At 33.6% G+C, this 24639-nt stretch overlaps 2 protein-coding genes across 2 annotated transcripts; both read left to right on the plus strand.

Moving 5' to 3' along the window:
* Nucleotides 1-212: 212 nt before the first annotated feature.
* LOC131930374 (uncharacterized) lies at nt 213-4208 on the plus strand. Its single transcript, XM_059286833.1, has 8 exons — nt 213-319; nt 1517-1708; nt 2185-2245; nt 2364-2631; nt 3093-3232; nt 3502-3526; nt 3704-3728; nt 4100-4208. Exons 3-8 carry the CDS (start codon nt 2213-2215, stop codon nt 4206-4208), a joined length of 600 nt encoding a protein of 199 aa, XP_059142816.1. The 5' UTR covers nt 213-319; nt 1517-1708; nt 2185-2212.
* Nucleotides 4209-5179: 971 nt separating this feature from the next.
* On the plus strand, nt 5180-15039 carry LOC131930373 (forkhead box protein O). Its single transcript, XM_059286832.1, has 2 exons — nt 5180-5817; nt 8025-15039. Exons 1-2 carry the CDS (start codon nt 5449-5451, stop codon nt 9471-9473), a joined length of 1818 nt encoding a protein of 605 aa, XP_059142815.1. The 5' UTR covers nt 5180-5448; the 3' UTR covers nt 9474-15039.
* The last annotated feature ends 9600 nt before the right edge of the window (nt 15040-24639 follow it).

A 24639-nucleotide genomic window follows, 5' to 3' on the forward strand; every position in this document is an offset into this window, starting at 1 on the left:
GGGATTTTTGTAAAAAAAAAACTATCTACTAAATATCAATTATAAAACTAGCCCTAAATTAAAACATTAATAGAAGTCGAGATGCTATTTATAAATTTTCAATATTTGTGTTGATAGCATTTTTTTTCCATTAATAGCTTTATTTTATTTTTTTAATCAAATTACACTCTGGCCACAATCGCAAAAATCGACCACGAAGAAAACAGCTGTGTTGTAGTTGTAGGCCTGTTGATTGTTCGATTATACTTTGATGTACAATCTACTGAATCTAGATTTCTAGATCTAGATCTAGTTCTGGATTCTAGGGCTAGGATATTTAGTAATTTACTACTAGATCTAGATCTAGACTCTACTTTAATTAATTTATGTTGTCCTAAACTAAATAATAAATAATAATATTGTTAGGCCTAAATGACAAATGTAACTTATATTTATTATTTATAATACTTTACTAACTTAAGAGTTTAAGAGTTACTGCAATAGAAACAATAATAATAATAATAATATTATAATAAATAGTAGATCTATAATCTATACTATAGATAGATCTGGATTCTAGTAATAAAAATTTAATAGTAGATCTAGTTTGAATAATATTTACATCATTTTACACTTTTTCTGTTTCCAGAGTTTCTTCCAGGGATCTCTTCGGGAGGGGGGGGGGGGGGCAAAGCCCGGAAATTTTTTTATCGCCCCCCCCTCCCCCCCGAACGAAATGAAATTTATATAATTTATATAGAAGATATATACTTTTAACAGTGTCCGCCCCCCCCCCCCCCCCGAAGAAAGTCTACCGCCCCCCCCCCCCCCCAAATTCCAAGTGCCCCCCCCCCCCCCCGGAGAAAAAAGTCTGGAAGAAACACTGGCTGTTTCTCTTAGTCTTGCTTGTCTTAATATTAATTTAATACATAATTAGGCCTCTAATTATAATTTATTATAATAATAATATTACTATTATTAAAAATAAAATTAGATGTATTAGTGTATAGAATTTTAGATCTAGAAGATTAAGCTAATTAGTAGTTGATCTAAATTATTGTAAATAGATCTAGTAGCTAGTACTTACTAGATTTTAGAACTGTGGTAGATAGAGGCAGGCCTAAAACTAGATCTACTTAGTAGTACTTACCTTTTTCAGGAACCGAACCCCACTAGTAATCACTAGTTTCATTGCTATTGCCTAGTCGCCGAACCTTTCTTAATAATAACAATATTAAACTATTATAGTTCTATCTTGTAATAGTTATAGCATAGGGCCTATTATTATGAATATTCTTAATTATATAAACTAAGTGACTACTCGGAAAAAGATTTTGCAGCAGAAAATACAAAACTCAATAGTTCTTCACATGCGCTGTGATTTTAATAGCTGCACTAGGGTTAGGGTTAGTGATAGCATTAGGGTTAGGGGTGTACAGTTTGTAAATGCACGCATGCTCAGTACCATTGAAAACATCGCCGCGAATGAAGGTGGTAGTTACTCTCCATTTTGTGACAATTACCTTTTCCGATTCAGGCCTAAAACATATGCAACAGATGAAATAGAGTTCATCTGTTTCACAGAACTTGTGCGATTCAGGAACCAATCTTAGCTGGGTGGACTCAAGGTCGTCTTAATCCTGGGATTTGAATCTCTTGACTTCCGGGTTAGCAGTTGTGAGCTCGACCATTTGTTGATCGCTCCATTCCATTTTTTTGTGAGATTAAAGTGGGGGTAAATTTTTAGCTTAAAAAGATTCATGTCATTTATGGCATTTTAAATTACACTTTGGAATTTAATGATCTTTAGGGAAGAGACCAATTAAATAGTAGCCTATTCAAGACCTTAGGCTAGATCAGGGGTCGGCAACCTTTTGAAGCTGAAGAGCCAAAAGTTACAATTTTCAAAATTTCCCTGGTTTTAAAGAGCCACTAACATTTTTTTTTATTTTAAATATTTTATTTTTTTATTAAGATTATTAGTATTTGTTCAAAGAGCTGGAGAGCCGCATCTTGATATCAAAAGAGCCGCATGCGGCTCATGAGCTGCAGGTTGCCGACCCCTGGGCTAGATCATAAATACTTGTATGGTCAGCCATGTAGATTCAGAGACATACTGTGGACTCAAGGTGCTAAACTAAAAAAGCTTTTGGTAAACTGAAATTGTCTGTTTGTTTTTTCAAAACCATCATTTATATATTTTAGATTAAATTCCATTCAGAAGTTTGATGTCATGCTACCACCTACACAAAATCAATCAAGTAAGGTTAGTTTTACCTTTTTCTTTAAATACACTGCATTTAAAATATTTTGAATGTACTGTTATATTAAAGTGCCTTTGTGCAACAGTCTAATAAAAAGTTGGCATTGTTAATCTCATTTAGACAGATTTGGTTGTCAGCTGTGTCAACAATGAGATTCTGACACCCGAAGATGTAACCTCAGAGAGTATGACCAGCGCCTACAGTGATATAGGATATGGTGGGAGTGAAGAGGGTTATCTCCCTGATTGCTATCAGGTTGAGCTGGAAGGAACACAGACAAGTCAGGGTGTTCTATCACTTGAGAACATTTCCCCTGATGATGCTAGTACTGTAATTTCATCAGATGACTTGGAGGAATATGGATTTAATCCTATACTGTGTCAGTTTGGTAAGACAGAGATAAGTCTCTACCTCACACTAATTGTTCTCAATTTTTCATTGAGTTTTCTCATAAAAAACACAACTTAATTTTACACCACACAATTCCTCAATACAATTTTTATTAAATTATACATCAATGTCATGTGACACAGTACTAGGTTACTGTTGGAGAAAAGTAAGGTTCATTTAAAATTTGTACCTGCATGAATTGTGTTTTACTAGTTAAAAATGAAATAAATGGTACATTTTAATGTGGCTGCACATTTGCCCACTTATTACAGTTATACTTTAGCCATCATTGTGCAGTGTTTTAAGTAATTTATCAACAAATCTTGTCATTTTCCTGTATCAAAGTATGTTTTCCCTAACTATAACGATCAAACAAAATAGTATTGATGCAGTAGCAGCTTGTATGCCTACTTTACAGTTTTAAAAACATATTAATTAACATGTATGTATTTTTTTTAGATGAATACTTTAGAAAAAAGCTAGACTCAGAGTTGCAAACATTCCAAGAAAGTATGCACGCAATGTTATCAGAGCAACAGATACACATACAGAGAATCATGCAGTCAGCAGCCACTTATTCTACTGGTGAACTATATGAGGTAATCTGTAGCATTAGTTATTGCATGTACCCATCTTTAATCATTACCTGACCATTGTTTTTTAAAGAACAGAAGCTGCTGGTTTTAAATAGCTAGGTTCAACTTAAGCCTTCCATTGCATCTGGGTTTGAATTAAATGTTCCTATACAGTTGTAGACCATACCTTGGCTAGTAAAACCAACATATTTTCTTATAACATGTGTAATTACACCTAGAACATTCATTTTTACTGTTGATTATTAATTATTTTTCTATCTTTTCATTTAAAGAACAATTATTCAAGAATTCCAAATTGTAAGTATAACATGTTACGTTTTTTGATAGTCTTTAAATAGAAATAGTAGAAATATGACATACATAAGACATTGTTTGGTCTGTACTAAGACATGCTTTTATCAGTTATTGTCAAGCACAAGTTTTGTGTGAAAGTCTGCTAACATTGTAACAATAATTTTTTCTTATTATTTTAAGATGAGATGAAGAGTTCTCTAATTAAGTAAGTAGTTTTTTAATTACGATTTTTAAAAATTTTCTTGCTTTTCTTACTTTTATCCTTTTTTTTTGTTTTTTAAAAAAATGTGGTTTTGGGGTTCCTTTGTCAACTGTGAATTTAGGAGTAAATGTTGCAATTTGTTTTTTACTCTCCATTATTTTAGAGCCTCACCTTAAACATGTTATTAGTTTTCATTATGGAAAAAGTGGAACTAAAGGATTATCAATACTTTTATTAAAATTCAATTTCTGGAATTAAATACTGCCATCAGTTGTAGATTACATAAGTATCACTTTTTAATGCTGATTCAGTAATAAAGAAAAATTGAAATGTAATATAAACTAAATCTTCACAGAATTACTATTTTATTTCAGCTGTTCTTGTCAAGATTCTGGAAACAAAGCCAAAACTAGTTTAATGCTGGAACTCTTGTCTCTCTCCTGTCAACTTGGTGCTCTTTTGAGCTTACCCAAGTTCTCCTAAAATAATGTGCAAATGTTTTAAAGGGGGTAACTTTATTAAACATTGTTGCGTTACTGTACTTTTTAAAATGGATATTTGAGTTTTAGGACACAAAAATAATTTTTTAAACATACTAGGTTAATGTAAATGAATCAATGTAAATATTGTTAAGCTATCCATTTAAACACATATTGTAATACACTAGAAAAGTTAATTTATTTCTAATACAAATGATATTAACTGTTATATTTGAACATATTCTATAAAAAATAATAAAACATTAATTCATGTATTTGTGGATTGTCATAAGTATTATTTGTTAATGCCTTTATCGATTTATTTTTTAGGCATATCCCAATCACCACCGGTGTTTTTAGTCATTGAACATAGTTATTTTATAAGGGAAGTAATCCATGACTGACGATTAAAAAGATTGTTTTATTTTGTTATCGTTCTTGATTTGTTCCATTTTACAAATCAACCTTTATAATTTTAATAGAAGAGTATGTGCGCTTATCTTTAGTTCATACCATAGTTATAAAAAAAAGGAGGCTTGATGTTTAAAAAATGAATACATGTTTATCAAAAGAATATAACGCTGTATAGTATTCAAGCTATAATAAAGAAAAACAACAAAAAATAGAGCTCCTATATTGTATTATTTATAGGCCAGTTTAAGTTTAACGTTTCGTGTTCTGTACAGACTAACCAACAGCTTGTATTATCAAGATTATAGATCTATATTAATTGTTAATTATCTCATCAATAATTTTCATACGTGTTACATTGGCTAATATTACTTTAAAATTAACTCTTATTACAGCGAAACCCATAGATCTAATACTTTTTATAATAGGTCCCCATGTATATTTTGTTTAAACAATAACCTCGTCAGAACCCCATATTGTACGGAAGTTTTCATTTCGACTGCGCAACAAACCACTGCGCACGTGCGTGCGCCAGTGGCACATGTCTATGCAAATCACCCGTGACAACAAATAACGTCATACGCGAAGGTGCTCTCACTGCTTTTAGTAGTAGTGCAGTTGTACGGGATGCACACGTATTAGCCGTAACTGCTTTATTTCTTACACAAGCTAAGTATGTGAGTGGTACACATAATTTCTGGATCATTATTACCGTGCAAGTGTTGTTTCAGTATTGGATATTTCATTTTGATTAGTGGTGTTACAACTTTAAAACCAAACTGTCATTGCTAGTGAAAGTCTTTGCCGAGGCAAAAGGATACGAGGGCCTCAAAATGGACGCAAATAATGAAATAGAAATTGATTTCGACCCAAACTTTGAACCCCAAACAAGAGCTCGTTCTAATACATGGCCCCTGAGACCTTCTCGGGAATTAGAATCCCAGAGCAGTCCTGGGGCAGATGATGGATGTAACGGAATAGACCAACATAACGGTGCTAAAGATCCTCTCGGATTAACTGCTAAGAAAAGCGGCTCCCGTAGAAATGCTTGGGGAAACTTGTCATATGCCGACCTTATTACAAAAGCAATTCAAAGTTCCCCCGAAAAACGATTGACACTATCACAAATATATGACTGGATGGTTCAGAACGTGCCGTATTTCAAAGACAAGGGGGATAGCACCAGTTCTGCTGGATGGAAGGTTTGCATTTTTTTCTTGCACTTTTTAGACTAGACATTATTCATAGACTAAATGGGGGGGGGCACTGTTAATAGTAGATCTATACTATATAGGCCTATATTTTCTATAGGGCCTATAAATTCCATCTCGTTGGGGGGGGGGCTGGAAGAAGCTGGCCTAAGCCTATCTAAAATATTTAATATTTTAGGATCTTGTTTAGTTGCCCTCACAATGTCAATGTGACAATCATCACCTAATGTTGGTCTTTTGGTTATGGTACTAATCAATAGGACCTAACTTAATAATTTAACAAATTATTACCAGTGTTCACTGGACCTCTTATCTCTTAACAGCAAAGTTATCAACAGCATTTTATTTTAGTAAATTATGAGGACAATAATGCCTTTTCACTCACATAACTAATACATCTAGTATCTAATATATAGATCTATACTAGATCTATATAGAGATCTAAGCCTATTCTCACTCATAATTTAATTGGGCCTTTTATACATATTGTTACTAGATCTAAATCTAGTTACCCCGCTATTAATTTTGATTATTTAGACTATTGGTCTGGTGTATTCATATTGGTAGGCCTATAAAAGGCTCTATCTTCTCTTCAATAAAAAAAAAATCCATGAAACACAAGACCTAGAGTTACATAAGATCTATTTTCTAGATCTATTATTAAGTTGTTATAGCTTAACGTAAAACAAAAATGTATCAGGCAAGTCATTTTACTGGTCTTGGTCTTAATATCTCCTTTACTGCTCTAGTGGTTAGGTTACAATGTAGATACACTGCTATTGGCTAACTATAGTATTGAAACCATTAATTTGGTTTATAATCTAGATTTGGTATTGTGAGAACATTTTTGGTGTAAAACTACAGTTATAGTAGTAAAATAGTTCTTAAAATCAGGATGCTGATTTCTGGTTGTTTGAGATGGCAATGTTGCTCTGTTTACCCATTATTGAAATATGTTATTATACTAAGTTAATGTAATGCCTGCTGCGCCTTTATTAGAATCAAATGTTCCTCTACAAATAATGCTTCAATGCTTAAACGTTGCATGCATGCCCTGTATTAGATCTAAGTTGTATCTTATTTGAATTAACTCAATTGTTGGTATCCTCAATCCCTACTCAGGTTTCAAATTAGACCTATTTATAATTATTAATGGTTTAAGGTTAGGCACGTTTTCTGCATCTTCAGACTTGTTTTTAATTTTTAAAATGTATAAATAATTAAAAGGAATACGTTTAAACCTCTTTGCAGGATTTCATCATATAGAGATCTATGTACTTTAATTCAAAGTTTGAATAGTTTTATTATATTTTATTTGGCAGTATAGGTGCTTGATTTATTTTTAGCTTGTTAGGTGTACTATATGAAAACAGGGATGGGGCACAGAACCAACTTGTACTATTAGCAGGGGTTACAGCATAAGGTTTTGGCCCCTTGCCAAAGCTAAACCTGTCACTCTGTGCAGAAGTGGGTCATGGTGAATGTTCATTTTTAATCAGATTAAGATAGTCAGCTTTTATGTTTGCATTGAGTTTGCTACTTACTAAATGTTTGATCAGCCTATAGTTAGGAAAAGAGCTCTTAACATTTGTAATTAATGTAACGCCCTACTGGTATTGTGAATGCAATACATATTGATTTTTGTTAAAGTACAGAGGCATATTCTATTTTTGGGTATGGAAATGAAGTGAGGCTCAGGAAGGGGTTTCTTTTTCATCTTAGCTGTGTAATCTGAATTAAGTTTTTGGTGCTATGCCTGCTTTTTTTTTATAAAGATTGTTATTTACTTAGTTTGTAATCAACATCACATCTAGTTATAGTTAAGAGCATTTTATTGGATGATGAATAATATAGTTCTTTCATAGCAACAATTATTAGGCATTTTCAAGTTTTAGTATTTTTCCATGTAAACTTTAAAGTATAGGAGATGTGAATTCATTGTCAAGGGTTATCATATATGTTCAGTAAATTATTGTTTGATAATAAACCATAAAGTCTAAAGGTACCCATAAATATTACTTACTGTTGCAATGTCTAGTGTGTATATCTTGGCAGTCTTTTACTGTGTTAGTTAAAACTGATGATGATAAAGATTATTTAATCTTGGCTGTGTAAATAATTAGATGGTAGCATAGTGATCATAATTTTTACACTTTCTTACAAAAGTCTTAATTTGTTTACTTTTTTTTTTGTTTCAGAACTCTATCAGACATAATCTTTCCCTGCATAGTCGTTTCATGCGTATTCAAAATGAAGGCACTGGCAAAAGTTCATGGTGGGTTCTGAACCCTGATGCTAAGCCTGGCAAAACACCCAGAAGGAGAGCAGGAAGTATGGAGACTAAGAGTTTTGAGAAAAAGCGAGGGCGAGTTCGAAAGAAGATAGAAGCATTGAGAGCTGCAGAAAATGGAGGGACCCTCTCTCCTGGCATAAGTGATGACAACCTTGAATATATAAATATAACAAACTATGGAGATTTCAGGCAGAGGGCCAGTTCAAATGCAAGTAGCTGTGGTCGTTTGACTCCAATACAATCTGCTGTTGAGCCTGATGTTGATGACAACCAAGGTCCACCCATGTGGGATCAGGATGTCAGCAACTCACCACTGTATCCTACTGGAGAAAGCTATTCTGATCTAGTAGATCTTGTGGTAGATGGTATGAAACTGTCTAATCAGGACATGGTGCCTGGACTGAGAGACCCCTACATTTCAGGGGGATCAAGGGACTCTTATGGTAATGTTGACCCATCATCTGGCATGGAGAATCAGTACACACATCTACCAGCGCCACCACCTTATCCTAAACAGCAGCCAATGAATGGCATTGACTACCAAAGGCAGAACTATAACAATAATTTACACCTGCAGTGTAGGCCAAGCCCAGTCAACAATGGTCCTCCAAATTTTCTGCAGAATGAGTTGAATGATGAATATTCTGACTCCCTTACTAAAATAAAGCTTGAGGTAGAAGAACTTTCTCCAGTGCACATGACAACATCAGGGACGCTGTCTGTAAATACACAGCAGCTTAACTCTCCAGAACGATCTCAGCAGGGCAGTCCCAATAATGGCTCCTACAACACACACCTCAGCCCACAGCCTCAGGCGAGGCTTGTCAATGGACAACACTCAATGAACATGCTCAATTGTCAGGTCTCACCTCAGCAAAACAGACATATTGTTCCACAACACCAGCAGCCCATCACCACGTCAGAGCAGGCTTCTATACTGCGCTTAGCCCTTACCAAAGGGGGTTCTGCTTTTAGGTCTACCCCAAACACAACCAATTCATCTCCCACCTACATTACGTTGAACAACCACTCACCTTCCAGATCTAATTCAAATACAAGCAATATGAGCAATGGTCTTATTGGAGCCAGAATGAACCATCTCTCTAATAATGTTGGTTCTCATCACCCTTTGAATGGTCACCTACGTGTGATTAATGAAAACTACGCTGATAATATTCTTATTAATAGTAATGGTATTGGAGTTCCGCCACTGGACATTGATGCAGATGTTATGTGTGGACTGGACTACGACATGAACGAGGTCATAAAACAGGAACTATCACTTGAAGGAAGCTTAGATTTTAATTTTGATGCTGGGCCCAATTCATCTATTGGACAAAATGTAGTGCATTAAGTGTTTGTGTTCAGATGCTAACATTGTGGTTTTTCAGCTGCTATAACTTGACATTGTAGATTCTCTTGCTGGATTTTTTTGTTTGTGTTTTGTAAAGAGGAATGTGTTATTCAAGTATGTGATACTTTTTGTACAAAATTTTCATGTACAATTTTAAAACATTTGAAATGGTACAAAGTGTTGGTCAGTGAGGAATTTTAAAAAAAATTATGTGACATGGATTCATTTCATGTTGATTTGGATACTTGTACAGAGATCCTTTACACACAATTCTGATGTCGTTATTAAGGAACTGTTGTTTTTTTTTTGTTTCGTTAAATGTAATTTCTGGATTGTTTATTCGGTGATAAGTGTGCTACTAATGTCACCAGTTCCTGTGCTCTCTATCTCGATTGGATATGCTTAATCTCATTGGTAAGGTGGCATGATTATAATTTGAAAACGTTATGAACTGCATAAAACAAACTGTTAAAAATACAGTGACATAACCCAAGTTGATGCTAGTTTGTTTTCACAACACACTGAGGTATGGTAATTCTAAATTTACAGTGGTTTGTTATTTTGTATATAAATACCTATGTCAGTTGAATGACTATTTTATAAACAACACCATAAGTTAAAAGAGAAGAGATAAAAAACTTTAATTTGAAACTTACCTCCAAAACTTAAAAATTAACATAATCTGCCTGTAGTTAACATCAATGCCTCAGTTTTTACCCCATTACCAGCTACATTAACAAGCTGTTGCTGTGGTTTCTATTTTATCCTGCGATAATGGATTGTTGGATTTTATAGTTTGACCACATATTTGTTACTAAGATTGTGATACGCTATTAAACCCTCTATTGCCGTAAAACTTTTATCATCATATTGATAAAACTACAACATTCTTAAAGTGGAATATTTGAGAAATTAAAACTAAAATATATACATTTTTATCCCTTATATCAGCTTGTAGATGGTTTTTATTTTGGCTGTGTATTGAATTTATCTTTTCTTTTTAAAATCAATTTTGTTTTGTAATCAAATTTTTTTTACAGCAAAGAAAATGCCAGAATTTTTATTTCATAATTTTTCAATCAATTTAAGCTTTTCTCTCTCCATTACTTGAGCTTATTTCTTTTTGTTCTTTTTTATTGCAAATCTATAATTTACAATAGGTACTGATCATTTTAGAAAAAGTATAGTTAAGTAAGTTTTTATGCCTGGCATATGGACTTCAACTGTATATTATTTGCAATTGCATGCTAAGAACACTTAATTAGTGACTCGGTTAAGTTCTTTGTTTTTTAAGTTTAGATTTTAAAATCCTACTTAATGTATAGTTAAATTCATAACCTTTTGCTGTGAATTGGTTTATTTCCACACTAAATTATGCTTAGAAAGCAAATTTTTTTTCTAACCTATATTATTGTATATAATCCTTATGTCCTTTGTTTGAACAGGAGATACTATTGTTCGTGATGTACCCAAATAATTTTTTGTTCCTTTTTATTTTATTTTTAAAAATCAGATGTGATTTATTTTTGAATGAGGTTACTTTTCATTTTTAAAGAGACAATAGTTTTAAATTTTATCAGTACATTCATTTTGTGCATTTTGTATTGGCTGTAAATTTAGCTTTATGTCATTGATAATTAAATCTTGTTTTGTGATATGGCAAGAGGCAGAAGGATATAATGGAATTTGTTGCTGTTGAAATTATAATCATTTGTAATTAATGTAATGGTTGTTGCTCATCTTCATCTGTAAAAAATATTTTTTTTTCCACATATTCTAGTTCAGTCTTAAAAAATATGTGATAACTGTTAAAAGAATTAACAAAAAATGTGTTTTTTTTTTCATAAACACTTTACACATTTCTGAGCTTTTTTTGGAATTAGTTTACAGTTGAAGAAGAAAAGGATTTGTATTTGTCATGTATCAGATAACATAATAAGGATTATCAAACTTCTACTTTTTAATAAGAATATATACCGGTACCGATCATTCATTTTGAATACATTTCACTAATGTATGTGGAGAAAAATGTCCCTGATTTACTAACAGAGATTTCTGTTTTGTCGTTTTTAAAACAAAAATTTTCAGTGCATACTATATTACTTGTAAATATCGTAGATTAGCTCAAACTATTCTAATAGCTACTTACTTTTGTATGATTTGAATTTTGCAAAGCAGCTTTTATTAACACTTTTAAATAATAAAATGAATCTACTGCTAAATAAAACATTTTTTCTGATTTATGAACTGTTTTACAGTTGTGAATAAAAAAAAGTTTAGTAACTACCAATTCTATTATATTTGTCATCATTTTTAATTTTTTTTAACTTAACAGTTGATAGTATTTCATGTTTATTGGAGAACATTTGTAAGCTATCTGTTAAAGATAGTTTTAAAATGTATGTCAATATTTTAATTTTTGTTTCTATATAAGAACTCACAGTTCATTCAAAGGGTGTATCTCACTGCTTATTTATAAGAAAACTACATAAGTAAGCTGATGGCCATAGTTTTATCTTCAAACTGTATGCTGCTTTAATTGCAGTGGTTGAATGTTCATGTTTAAAGATCACACACACACACAAAGGCAGTTAAAATTTTTGCTCACAAAGCTTGAGCAATTTTTTTTTCTTGCTTGCTGATGTAGTAAAAAGATATGGGCAATATTGACCTGCTACTTCAAATATACCATATTCTTTATAGGGTTTTAGTTTTATATATTGCAAGTGAGCTTCCTTCTACCACATTTTGTATTGGTTTGCTTTTCTTATAATACGACTATTTCATCTCATCAGTAGCTATTGTTAAACTCTTTAGAAAATAGACTCAATAGTGACATCTGCAGTTGTTAAAATAATGATTCGAATGTTAAAAAAATATTATCATGGTTCATGAAATATGCAGCACTACTGCTCTGACTTAATATGGACAGACTTTTTATAATTGATAACACCTTAGCTACAGTAGTTCTATATTATCAATAATTATTACTGATTCAGATTTATATCCTAAAAAGCAATACTAACAACTCTAATTTCTAAATTAAAAAAAAAAAAAAACTGGTACAAGAAAAATGTTTTAAATTATCTTGGGATTCTACTTACATTGAAAACATTTGCTCTAATTTCAGACTCTAAAAAAAGCATTCAACTAGTGTTAATTTTAATAAATTCTGATGTAAAAAATGTAACATTTATTTTGAACTGCAATAAAGCTGCAATGATTTTTTATCAAGCTGTATCAAGTTGAGGTTATAAATGACTGGTACATGTTTCAGCATTATACAACTGGTATTTTTGTCACCTTGTTAAAAATCTCTTAGCAAAAGGTATTGCTGTGTAATGGTATGAATCAGCTAAGTCTTTTACTAAAACTGTTTATATTATTTTTAACCACTTAAATAATTTTGTCAGACTACTAAAAACACAGCAAACATTCTGTGGTGTACTGGTATGAGATGGCAGTGATTGGTTGTTCTCATCATTGTTTCAGTCATTTTAAAGCTTTTAAACACTTTTAATACCATCTTAACTTATTAAACTTTCTTCTGTTTTGCATGAAATAGTTTGAGGTTTGCCAGGAGAATGAATAAAAAAAATTTTTTGTAAATGTGAATTGAAAACTGAAAGATAAACTTAAAAAAACAATGTACACACATACACGCTGCTTTGTTCATGGCTAACCATTCTTTGTGACAAAAATGGCATCATTAAAATCAGTTATTCTTAACGTAAGCTGGCTAGAAACTGCACCACTGTTCAAGTTATTTCTTCCTTTCATGTCTCCTCCCCACTCATTTACTTAAACAGAAAATTTCCCAAAGTGCTTTTTTAATTTCTCCATATTATGAATCTTTCAAGTAATTTATTTTCTTGTTCTCAAAAACCTTTTAAAGAAAAAAAAACTAGAAAGGAAATGTTGGCAAGGTTTTGTTGCTACCTCATGTTCATGTACTATTTGTTATAGTGCCTTTTTCCACATTTGATAACTCGTTTTGAGATGCATTTTCTGTCTCTCACCATTTGAGCTCCTTGGGTTACTTGTGCAATTAGTTGCATGCCTTTTGACAAATCCACACTGTCCCAAAACAATGCACTAACTACAGAACCAGGCAACAGACTTTGCTAAACATGTTTACAGAAACTCAGCTTCTCTTTACATGTCTTGTCTCCTTCACTTGTTTCATTGCTGAGTAGGAGATCAATAATGTTGGACTGGTTAGTTGGTTGAGAATTAATTAAAAGTTAGTACTCAAGTGATACATCTGTATTTAATTTGCAACAGGCTGTTGGTCAGTTGTAATGCATCTGGGGCTGTTTGTTCCAGCCCACTTACAGTTGACCTTGGTCTCCAAAAACCTTCTGCTGTTTAAAGGACTTGGACATTCAATTGTTAAGCTCATCTCAAAAGAAACAAGATTATATTTCTGCCTGATTTCAATTTATTGTTTATTTTGGAAAGTATCTAAAGCATTTTTCAAATAAAGCAATAACTGGAGAAATGATTCAAATCTTTATAATTCTTTTATTAAAAAAACAAGGATTTAATTTATTTTCATCTATTGATAAATTTTAACAAGAAACATTAACTCATTCAAATAACCATTTTTGTTTCTAGCTCTTGGTATAATCATGACCATCTTCACCCCATATCTTTTTTACCATTTCTCAATTTTGTAGACTCAAATTCTTTACTACATCTAATGTTTCATATGTTCAAATTTGTTGGCAACAAAAACTAAACCTCAATTCATTTTTTTCTTCGGATACCTATTCATTGCACCAAAACCTGGGTATATTGAAAAGAAATATTTTCAACTGTTACAATGTGGTTTCCACACCATGAATGTTTGTGTTTCAATCCAAACTGTCTGTGACCTTTCTAAGTGCTAAAAATATATGTATTGCATACATTAAAGTTATTTTTTAATGTTGTCAAAATGCTCCATATAAAATTGTGCTCCTTTTGCATATTATTCTTGTGGGGTTTTCTTTTTGTAAACAAATTTTGTATATAATATATATATATTCAGAAAATTTTTATTTGAAGTGTTTTCAATTGTTAAAGTGCAGGTTATTTTGTTTCAACATAAAAGATTACATTTTGTTCCTCTTGTTTTATAATATGAATAGTTAACAGTTTACCATTTAAATTTTTCATCTATATTTAAAAGCATCATTTAGAGAAGGGTTGTTTTTTTTCTTGTGTTTGTATAAAAAAAACCTCATCTTTTCTGCTCATAATGATTATACTCTTAATATTTATTCTGTGAATAATGTCTTGGTTTGTAACTTCAACATCTGCTGGTATCCACCTCACAGGAATAGTTTGCCTTTTTGTTTTTTTAATCAATCATTTTGTCAATGGAATTAAGTGAATGATACCATACAAATTCATCATATCATAATAATTTAAATATTGTCAGTGTATAAGTTAAAAGAAAACTTGATGGCCATAATACCCAGTGGTGATCAGCCTCAGTTATTTTAAAACACTTGTATTGGTTTGGTCTCCTGCCTCTATGTACAGCTGTTTAGAAAATTAAAGTGAAAGTACCATAAAAGTATACCTCTTTTTATACAATTCTTGTGTGCTCTTGTTTGTGTGTTGTCAAGATGGTGCAAACTCTTGATTTGTGTAGGTTGTCAGAGCCCTATAAATTAGTTAATTGTGTAAATGGATACTGTGTGTATCAAGATGCTGAAATCAAGATTGAAAACGGGCTCAGACTATTTAAAAATGCTGGCTGTGAAACAAAGTGCATGCAAAATTTTAAAAAAATACAAGAAGGATGGGGCCTAAACAACCATGTTTTATAACTTGAAAATGAAGCTCTAATGTTTATCACAAGCTCAGAGTTGAGTTTGTTGACATTGGTCTTCCCATCTCTGGTGGATGCCTACTCTTTACTCTGGTCTTCCCTCTATGGTGTAAGAGATAAAAGCGGGAGTGAGCTCCCTTGACTTTTGTGTACCTGTTGTATCCCAGAAAAAAATGCGCAAGCAGAATAATAGGCAAATACAAACTAATTAAATTATACTTGGATTTGTCATATTATTTAGTGGAAATCGATTTACAATTTTTATTGCACGATTACAATACTCCCTTTAATGAGAAAGTAAAAGCTAATCCCTTTTTCATGTTATCAATAATACTACTTAATCCGTTTAAAGTAATTCAAATGGTCAGGCTATTTTGGGATAGTCTTTGGCCCAAATAAAATATCGACTAGAAAAAAAGTTAAGATAAGTTGCACAACACCATCTGTAAGCCATTTGTCTTTGAGATAGACTAAATAATTGAGCATACGCGTTTTTTAAGCTGCTGAAAATAGACTTGTTAGTTTGTTAAGGTTCTCTAGGTCATGTCGAAGTAGAGTATGTCTGGTTGTGTTGCTTTTTTTCCCACGACACAATGACTGTTGTGTTGTTGTTGGTTTTTTTTTTATTTATTTAAATTGTATTATTAAACATCGCTGTTATAAATCAAGAATGAGAACTATTTTTTTTTAAAATATGTTATTTGCACTACTACAGAACAAAAAAAAAACATTTAGGAGATTTTCACATTATAGTATTTTAAAGTCAGCAGGTCATAGCACAGAAGAGTTAGATCTACACGCTTGTGTAATGTGTGCTCGGCTAGTGCTACAACTAGAAGTTACCGCCATAAAACGCCAAGAACTTTTTTTTTTTAAATGTTCTTCAGTCTCTACCACCAGCCGTACGTTTTAACGATGGCTGCAGAACGATTTCTAAACTAAGGCTGGGGAAAAATTCAACATGGCTGCACACTGCATACGGCAGGCGAGCCTAAAAAATAAATGCAAGAGATCGCGGAACGTATCAAAATGGCGGGCAACTACTTGGCGACTTGCCAGCGCTTTTTTCCCCCCTTCTTTGCATTAGTTGGCGCATAGAGTCAGTGAAAATACTGAAAACACCGTTGTGAATAAAGTAAGGGGATGGTGTGTGTTGGGGGGGGGGGGGGGGGGAGGGGGCAAGAGAGAGAGAGAGACAGTGTTAAATTAATTGTGCGGAATTAGAAAAGTAAAACTGAATAAGTTAATGTAAATTATTCTAGCTATTGGCGAAATGTAGGTCTTCAAGTTAAATTAGGAAGAAAAGAATACTTGATGTTATCCTTGTAATGTAATTACATCGTTGATTAAATGATTGGGATCTTAAAAATTGGGCATTGATTCGAGCCTAAATAGTATCACATTTTGATTTCCCATGAGCTTACTCCTAAAGTTGAATTTTATGTGTAGATGTAATGTGGGCACATGGTTGGGCTTCTGTTATAGGTGCAATTTCGGGATAGGGTTGGACTTTATGAAGTCTATTTTTGTGCAGGTAAAATTTTATTAAGACAGAAATACAGAAAAATGACGCCCTCCCGCCCTCAAGTAACCGCCATTGTCCACCCTTACGTAAAGTTTAGTTTACAGATAGGATGGTGTTAAGATTTAACTCTTTCAGGTTGTGAAATTGAGGTGGCAGGACAAAGTGTCCAACATAAACCTATGCAGACGGACACGCTCATGACAGTACAAATGGGTGGGACCCACTGTGAAAGGGCGAACTCATGTGACACGCCAGGCGCTAGATTGGAACTCCCAAGGAAAAACGAAAGAGATGGCGCCCACGGCCCACGACAGACCTGGAGACGGAGTCCGGACAAAATGAAAGGTTATGGTTGATGACCTATGCTCCACAAGGATTAAAGAGGATTAAGGCAAGTCAAAATTATCTCGTTTGCGCTTTGTATACGAAATCTCTCACACACCCTAAGACCTAAGAAATTAACATAATAAGCTTAAACCACATTAAACCAACACATTAAATTTCTTGATTGGTAATGCATTTAAAGTAGGTTCGCATAGTTATAAATGATTATTAATTATGATTATTATAATTTATTCTTCTTTCTTTTATCTTTCGATATTTTTCTGTTCTTTAAATTCTAGATCGGGGGAGATTATATGATTATAGCCTTATTGATTTCTGTTAAATTATAAAGTAGGTTTTTTTTCACACGCGAGAGGAAACAAAGGGCTGCACTTTAAAAACGATCCAATGAAAATTGTTGTTTTTTAAAACAAGAAGCACGCAAGAAGGCATGTGCAAGGCCATGTATTGAAAATTTTAAAATAATCATTTAAACAAAGTTAACAATCGTATCTATTAAAGTTACAGCCGCATCAACTCCTCTCCACGCCAAAAGTATAACAAATTAGAAAAAAAAATTCACTATCCTAAATTAGTAGAAACAAATACGTTTTAAAACAGATTTCTCTACAAATTATAAAGAGGTCTAGAAAAAATTCGAATGGAATTTGTGTTTTAAATGAGATTTTTTTAAAAGAAGACCCACCCCTCTCCAATAATTTTGCATTTTCGATTTAGTGTCACCTTTCCCGCCACCCCCCCCCCCCCCCTGCTGTTTTGTTGTTTTAAACTGATAAAACATTGTTTCGACGTTAAATTTTTATGATTTTTTCGTCGTGGTGTCCCCAATAAATGGTGTCACCCCAGAGCTCCCCACGCCCCGCCCCGTGACGCCATGGATACAAATCAATGCTCGCTCATTACACTCGTAAACTAAACAGAGCACACTGCAGTTAAAGAAATAGATGTCATTGTAATACGTTTATAGCTGTTCATTTAGTTTTTATAATTACAGTTTTATAGCGACGCCTTTACTAGCCTATATGTAAAACAAAATAGTGGCGTAGCCAGGGATTTGTCATGGGAGGGGTTCAAACATTTTTCCATATGTATAAATGCATAAATATAAATGTATATATATATATATATATATATATATATATATATATATATATATATATATATATATATATATATATATATATATATATATATATATATATATATATATATATATGGATGTGGGTCCATGGGAGGGGTTATAACCCTCTCTACCCCCCCCCCCCCTTTGCCTACGCCACTGAAACAAAATATTATAGCTGTGAATCATCTACCGGCTTCTGGTACACAGTAAGCTTGGGATAAAGGGATAATCCTGATTATTTTTGCTCCAAATCTTCCTATCTTCTTTCCTTGTTGAGATTTTCAGTGCGCTGGGTTTAATGTTATGGTTGTGTTATATATTCAGAGTTTCAGATGTGTTCGGACAATTGTTAAGTATATACTAATTCAATTCAATATTTTTTTTTCTAATTATTTAAGGGTTGAGGGAAACTAGGCCAACATGTCCCTTCTGAAATTTTACCAATAGCTTTACAAATTTACATTCAGAAGTGTTATCAACAGAATAGCTTAGGCCATGTAAAATATATTTTTTTTAATAATAACTAATAATCAAAAGATTAGTTACCTTTTGTTGGTAAGCATAAGGTTCGCCCCCCCCCCCCCCCCCCCCACCACCACCAACAACAATCCCAAGACAAGTGGTGGTTCTACTATAACTGCATCAGTAGGAAAAAAAACCTGAATCAATCGCGCGTTTATGAACCCGCGTTTTTCACATAGACAATGTCAAGGCTGGCCAAAGTCCAAACGACATTCTTGGCATTAGTACTGTCCGCTGTCCATACACACTTGTAGGCTGATTCTTGTCACGTGACTACAGGTCGACTGTACTCCATCTAAACGAAACGATTTCGTGGGTCTATCGGCTTCGTATGTCCGTTCGATTTTTACTCAATATAAAATACGGTTTAAATGTCCTGCTTGATATCTAGAAGGTATAAGCATACCTTTTTCCCGCCCATCTTAGCAGGCGATTAGGAAGATCATAAGACCACTTTGGCATAAGGCCAATACAATCTTGCAAATTTTCTTGATAAATTAACATATTATATTAACGTAAACTTTAATGTATCTCTTTGATTTCGAAAAAATAAAAGACCACGATGAATATATGTATTAAAAGCGTTTTACTTAATTTATAAATCAAGTAGATTGATATTTAATTTAAAATATTGAATTAACTGAAAAGGCTTAAGGATTGTTTTTCTATACCTCTTAGTTTTCAAGGTCACTACCCAAGTGTCCGTATTATAGCTGCGATGTTTTCGAGCCATTCAAGATGGCTAGATTAACTCTATTTACTTAAAGCCCGCTGTTATTTTGGGCCCTAAATCTATGTTGTTCCGAACACACACGAATGTGTTGCACTGTTAAATAGAGAGAAAAAATAAACCACGCGAATACGTCATAAATCGGTCATGCTATAAATAGACATAACCGCGGCGCGGCCTAGCGGTGATTTTCATTACGTCACAAAGTCACGTGAGACGAAGGCGGCGATTGAATCTTTTATGAATGAGTTGTGTTGTGTATAATGGGTGAATTTTAAAAAAACAAGCCGTTAAGAGTACGGGTATTTAAAAGTGTAGCGAGTGATTAATAATAATAACGCGGTGTCTAGTGTAAGGTAGGGAGGAGTTCAGGAAGCATCAGTGATAAAAGGGGTTGTCTTGTCTTAGACAGAACGCAGGGTACAAGAAATGATTTTTTTTGGGTGTGGAATTATGAATAAAGAGACGGGTTTGGTGCCGTTTTGATCTATATTTTAGAATAAGAGGCCATTTTAAAATATATTACTGCTTGAGGACAACTATTCAATACCTTTGGCGTCAATATAGCGAGGCATAGTATTTTCTGAGACGTGGAGAGTTACACAAACTAACAACCACCAACTCTAGACTTAAATGTACGGGTGTCTACGTCGCTTATTGAAAATCAGATGATCTGAAAATAATTAACAATGCTTAATTAACTGTGGAGCAAAACTGTGTATGGCCATATTGACAGCTTAATTAAATGTGGAGCACACAAAAAACTGGGTAAGACCCTATTGACAAAGAAAATACAAAAGCGCAAATGGGGATGGATTGCACATTGTTTCTTTCAAACATTTTCTCTTCTTCGGAAATGATGTTGTTGATAGAGTTTTATACTTATATACATATTTTTTTGGACATTTATCTCTGGGAATGAGGGGGGGGGGGTAGTGCCTGAAAGAAACTTTGTAAATATAGAGCTTGGGTTAGAGTTAAGACTATGAGAAAAATCAGATGTAGCTCATCAACAAAACATTACTTTCCTTTGCACAATAACTCTCATAAAAAACGGCAGTTTTCTATGCAGGTATCACAGTTGGGATCTGTAATAGCGTTACGGTCGATGCAAGGGTAATCTCCAACGTCGGCTCTACCTTTCGACAACACCACACCATATATTCCACTATAGAGCTTTACTAGAAGGCCAATTTCATAAACCTGAGCTGTCTGCGTCATCATTGCTCTCTGTATGGCAGTGGGCACAGTCAGAAATCTAGATAGTAGCATAATAACTAAAAATAATCAAATAAAATTCTTATATAGGCCTATATACGGTATATATATATATATATATATATATATATATATATATATATATATATATATATATATATATATACATATATATATATATACGGTACATATATATGTATATATGTATATATATATATATATATATATATATATATATATATATATATATATATATATATATATATATATATATATATGCATATATATGTATATAATATATATGTATAATAATCAAATAAAATACTTATAAAGGCCTATATACGGTATATATATATATATATATATATATATATATATATATATATATATATATATATATATAAAGTAAGGTGTGTGTGTGTGTTTAGCTATTTATTTATTTATAGGTCATTACCTTTCAAATCCCTTTTGTTCGTCCGTTAGCCTGCCTCGCCCACAAACACCCGCTTGAATAACAATTTCGTCGAATCCAATAAGTTCTAAATTAGAGAGCACGGTAATCGAAAAGTTCAAAGACATACCTAATCTATGAACTCATTAAATATTCCCTCAGATAAACCTTGTTTACCCGGGCCCGGGTCACCGGCCTGACCCCCTCAGTGACCCGTGGCTCCCCCGTGTACTTTTAGCCTCTGCTCCCCTTCATTTATTTCTGATTAACATCAAAGCCACTGTTTGTCGTCTGATGACAAGCCTGTTTGATCATTGTTAGGATCACATGATCTAGCCATGTCCGTTTGCTATTAGTTTCCAATAATAATTAATATTAGTTTCGAGAATTTTAATTAATTTTGTTAGTTTCCTGATTATGATTAATATTAGTTTTCGTAAATTATAATTAAACGAAACGCAATAAAGTTAATACGTAGGCAGTGGGAGTAGATGACGTCACACCTCGAGGGGTGGATGTTATTGTTTTAATTTAAATAAAAATATTAAAAACCTGTAGACTTAAAATATATTATTTTTCAAATTTTAGGTCAGGGAGGGTTATGTGGTCGGGCCTTTGTGACAAGGGAGTGGGGAGGGACCCTAACCCCTTCGTCCATTTCCGAAGCAGGTCCAGGCGAAATAGAATTTTGTAAAAATGTATACAGAAAATATATACTTTAACCAGTGTTATCCTCCTTCCCCGCTTGGAAATTTTAAGTGCGCCCCCTTCCCTGCGAGCAAAATGTCTGAAAGAAACCCTGCTTTTAATGCGTATCGCCTACATGTCACCGGATCACATATCGCTAACTCCTTTCTCTCATATGGACCTCACCAAAAAAACGTGACCCTCCCCCTCACTTCACCCTCCCAATCACTACCATACGTCACGGACGAACAATCATTATTATTTCAATGCGCCAATGATTTACCTGTCAACACTTACTAATTAACCTGTTGATTGATTAATGGTTTACTATGGTTCATTATGTGTAATGTAAAAAAAAAAGTCTCAAGGACGTTGGTAGGTCGGCGGTTTTTTATTTCTTGTTTTTTTTTTCGTTTTATTAAACTCAGTGGCGTCGCTAGGTCGGGTGTCACCCGGTGTGGCACATCGCGGTGTTCCCCCCCCCCCCCAAGACACATAGGCCTATAATTTTAATATATACCACATACGAGTACATGTATGTGTATATGTTTTAATCACTGCAGACTTAATAATAACGATGTTTATCTACAGTCTGTACATTTTGCAATTTTTTGCCTTGGTGTCACCCCCCCCCCTAAATGGTGTCACCCGGAGCGTTCCGCACCCCCGCCCCGCCCTCGCTACGCCCCTGATTAAACTGTAATACCATCAAACATTTCAAAAAGTTCGCTATTTGACAATATTACTAACCGTAGTCCTTACCGTAACTAACACTACTTGAGGCTTAATACTATAAAAAATGGTGCCAATACAATTGAAAATGTGTATACCGAACCATTTCTGTATCGAACAGTTGCAGTACCGAACATTTACCGTATCGAACATTTACAGTAGCGAATATTTACCGTATGGTAATAAAAATTTACGATAGTAGCTGGTTCAACATACAGCGTTTTAAAAAACCCAAAAGTAACATAGCAATTAAGATAATTAATTACTTGGATTAACGCACCTAGTACTTTTTTTATAAAGACAAAATTACTTTAGCTAGAGTGAGACTAGATATAAAGAAAAAGGAGGAAAAGTTGTTTTTTTTTAAAACACACCCCTCCTCATCTGTTAGGCTCATAAATAATTCAAGGCTTATGGGAGAAATTCACACATACATCAATCAACCAAAACTCAAGAGAATACCTAATCTCACGAAATATTACCCCCACCTCCGCTTCCCTTCTTTCCCCCAAAATATACGAAACTATTAGGCAAGAGGCGCAATTTACTTCGTAACACTAGACAAGCAGTTGTATGGGAGACCGTTTTGTCATCTACTGAACGGAGTTCACCTATGGCACACCGCTTGACCGAATGCAGTTTTATTTTTTACTGTAAATGGTAAGAGGCATTGAATAACGTTTTATTACTATTGGTAAGGGTGGTGAAGGGGATTCCAACTTCTGTGACATTGTAGGACGAAAGGGCGTGTCCAGAAAGTGTTAAGTCACATGTTTGCATTTTAATAAGTATTTAAGTAGTTTTTAAAATAGAATTTTAGAAGGGGTTCTTAAAAAATTATTTTTTTAATTCTCGTAAATCTAAACAATTCATAGATAAACTTAATATTGAGCCATCATAGTTATAATCGTTGAAAGGAATTGATAGTTCAAATAACATAAATAGCAATTTAGGGTGTGTGGTGGTGGGGAGGGGGTATTCGTTAAATCTAATCTTGTGACATGTGGAGGGGTATAGGGGACGTTTTGTGATGAAGTATGGCGATGTGGATGGTAGTGATGGGAGGGGGGGGGGGGGAGGAGAAGCCCCCAAAAAGCTTACATCATTTATGCTTATACAAAATGGCTGTTCTCTCTCTCTCTCTCTCTCTCTCACAGACACACACACACGAACACATACACACACGCGTTTGAAGCCTCACATGCTAAAAACTAAGGGATATACACTATCATGTAGACTGTAGACAATCATTATCAGAGATACCCGCGACACGAGGGGGGGGGGGGCGGGGGGTCGGCTACTCCTGCAGAAATTAATATTACGTTAAGAGAAGAGTAGTTTTACGAAACACCGTTTTATCAAATACAGTAGAGCGTTAATAAACTATGGTACACTGGTTGACCGCGCAGCTGAATTTCTTATCCTACTACAGAGATTAGGTACGAGCACTGTAGGCTCTTATCAGACTTTAGATTGTACAGAATAATGTATGAGATGCAGTGGTTCTTAAAATATACAATAATACCCTTTCGGACCTTTTGTGTTAATAACCTTTTTGTTAATAAATCAAGCGTATAAGTGTAGTAGAGTTCTTATTTATTTATTTATTTATTTACATGACATGTAATGGGATTGTGTGGTCAGCCACTTAAACTTTTAAGAGCATATCAAAACTGGGTGGACTGAGTGACGCCTAATGAACTCTAGCCAGTGAACTTTACCAATCACCGTTCTATATAAATTAAGCGACTGCTTTAACCAGCTTTGGGTTTCTTTCAGCAACTACTGCAACCGTTTGGAACAACAAATCATTGAGAATTTAGTATCACGTCCACCTTACCTAAAAGTTTAGTGGACCGCCCCCCCCCCCCTGGACACACCGACCCTCCCCTAGACACACACACACACATATATATATATATATATATATATATATATATATATATATATATATATATATATATATATATATATATATATATATATATATATATATATATATATATATATAT

Source organism: Physella acuta, unplaced genomic scaffold, assembly GCF_028476545.2.
Source record: "Physella acuta isolate Inbredline_101_S28 unplaced genomic scaffold, ASM2847654v3 ptg001765l, whole genome shotgun sequence".
Lineage (NCBI taxonomy): Eukaryota > Metazoa > Mollusca > Gastropoda > Physidae > Physella > Physella acuta.

Coding starts and splice junctions, on each gene's coding strand:
- LOC131930373 (XM_059286832.1), top strand. CDS start 5,449: ATGGACGCAAATAATGAAATAGAAATTGATTTCGACCCAAACTTTGAA. Junction 5,818..8,024: donor CCAGTTCTGCTGGATGGAAG/GTTTGCATTTTT, acceptor TTTTTGTTTCAG/AACTCTATCAGACATAATCT.
- LOC131930374 (XM_059286833.1), top strand. CDS start 2,213: ATGCTACCACCTACACAAAATCAATCAAGTAAG. Junction 3,233..3,501: donor CTACTGGTGAACTATATGAG/GTAATCTGTAGC, acceptor TTTCATTTAAAG/AACAATTATTCAAGAATTCC. Junction 3,527..3,703: donor TTATTCAAGAATTCCAAATT/GTAAGTATAACA, acceptor TATTATTTTAAG/ATGAGATGAAGAGTTCTCTA.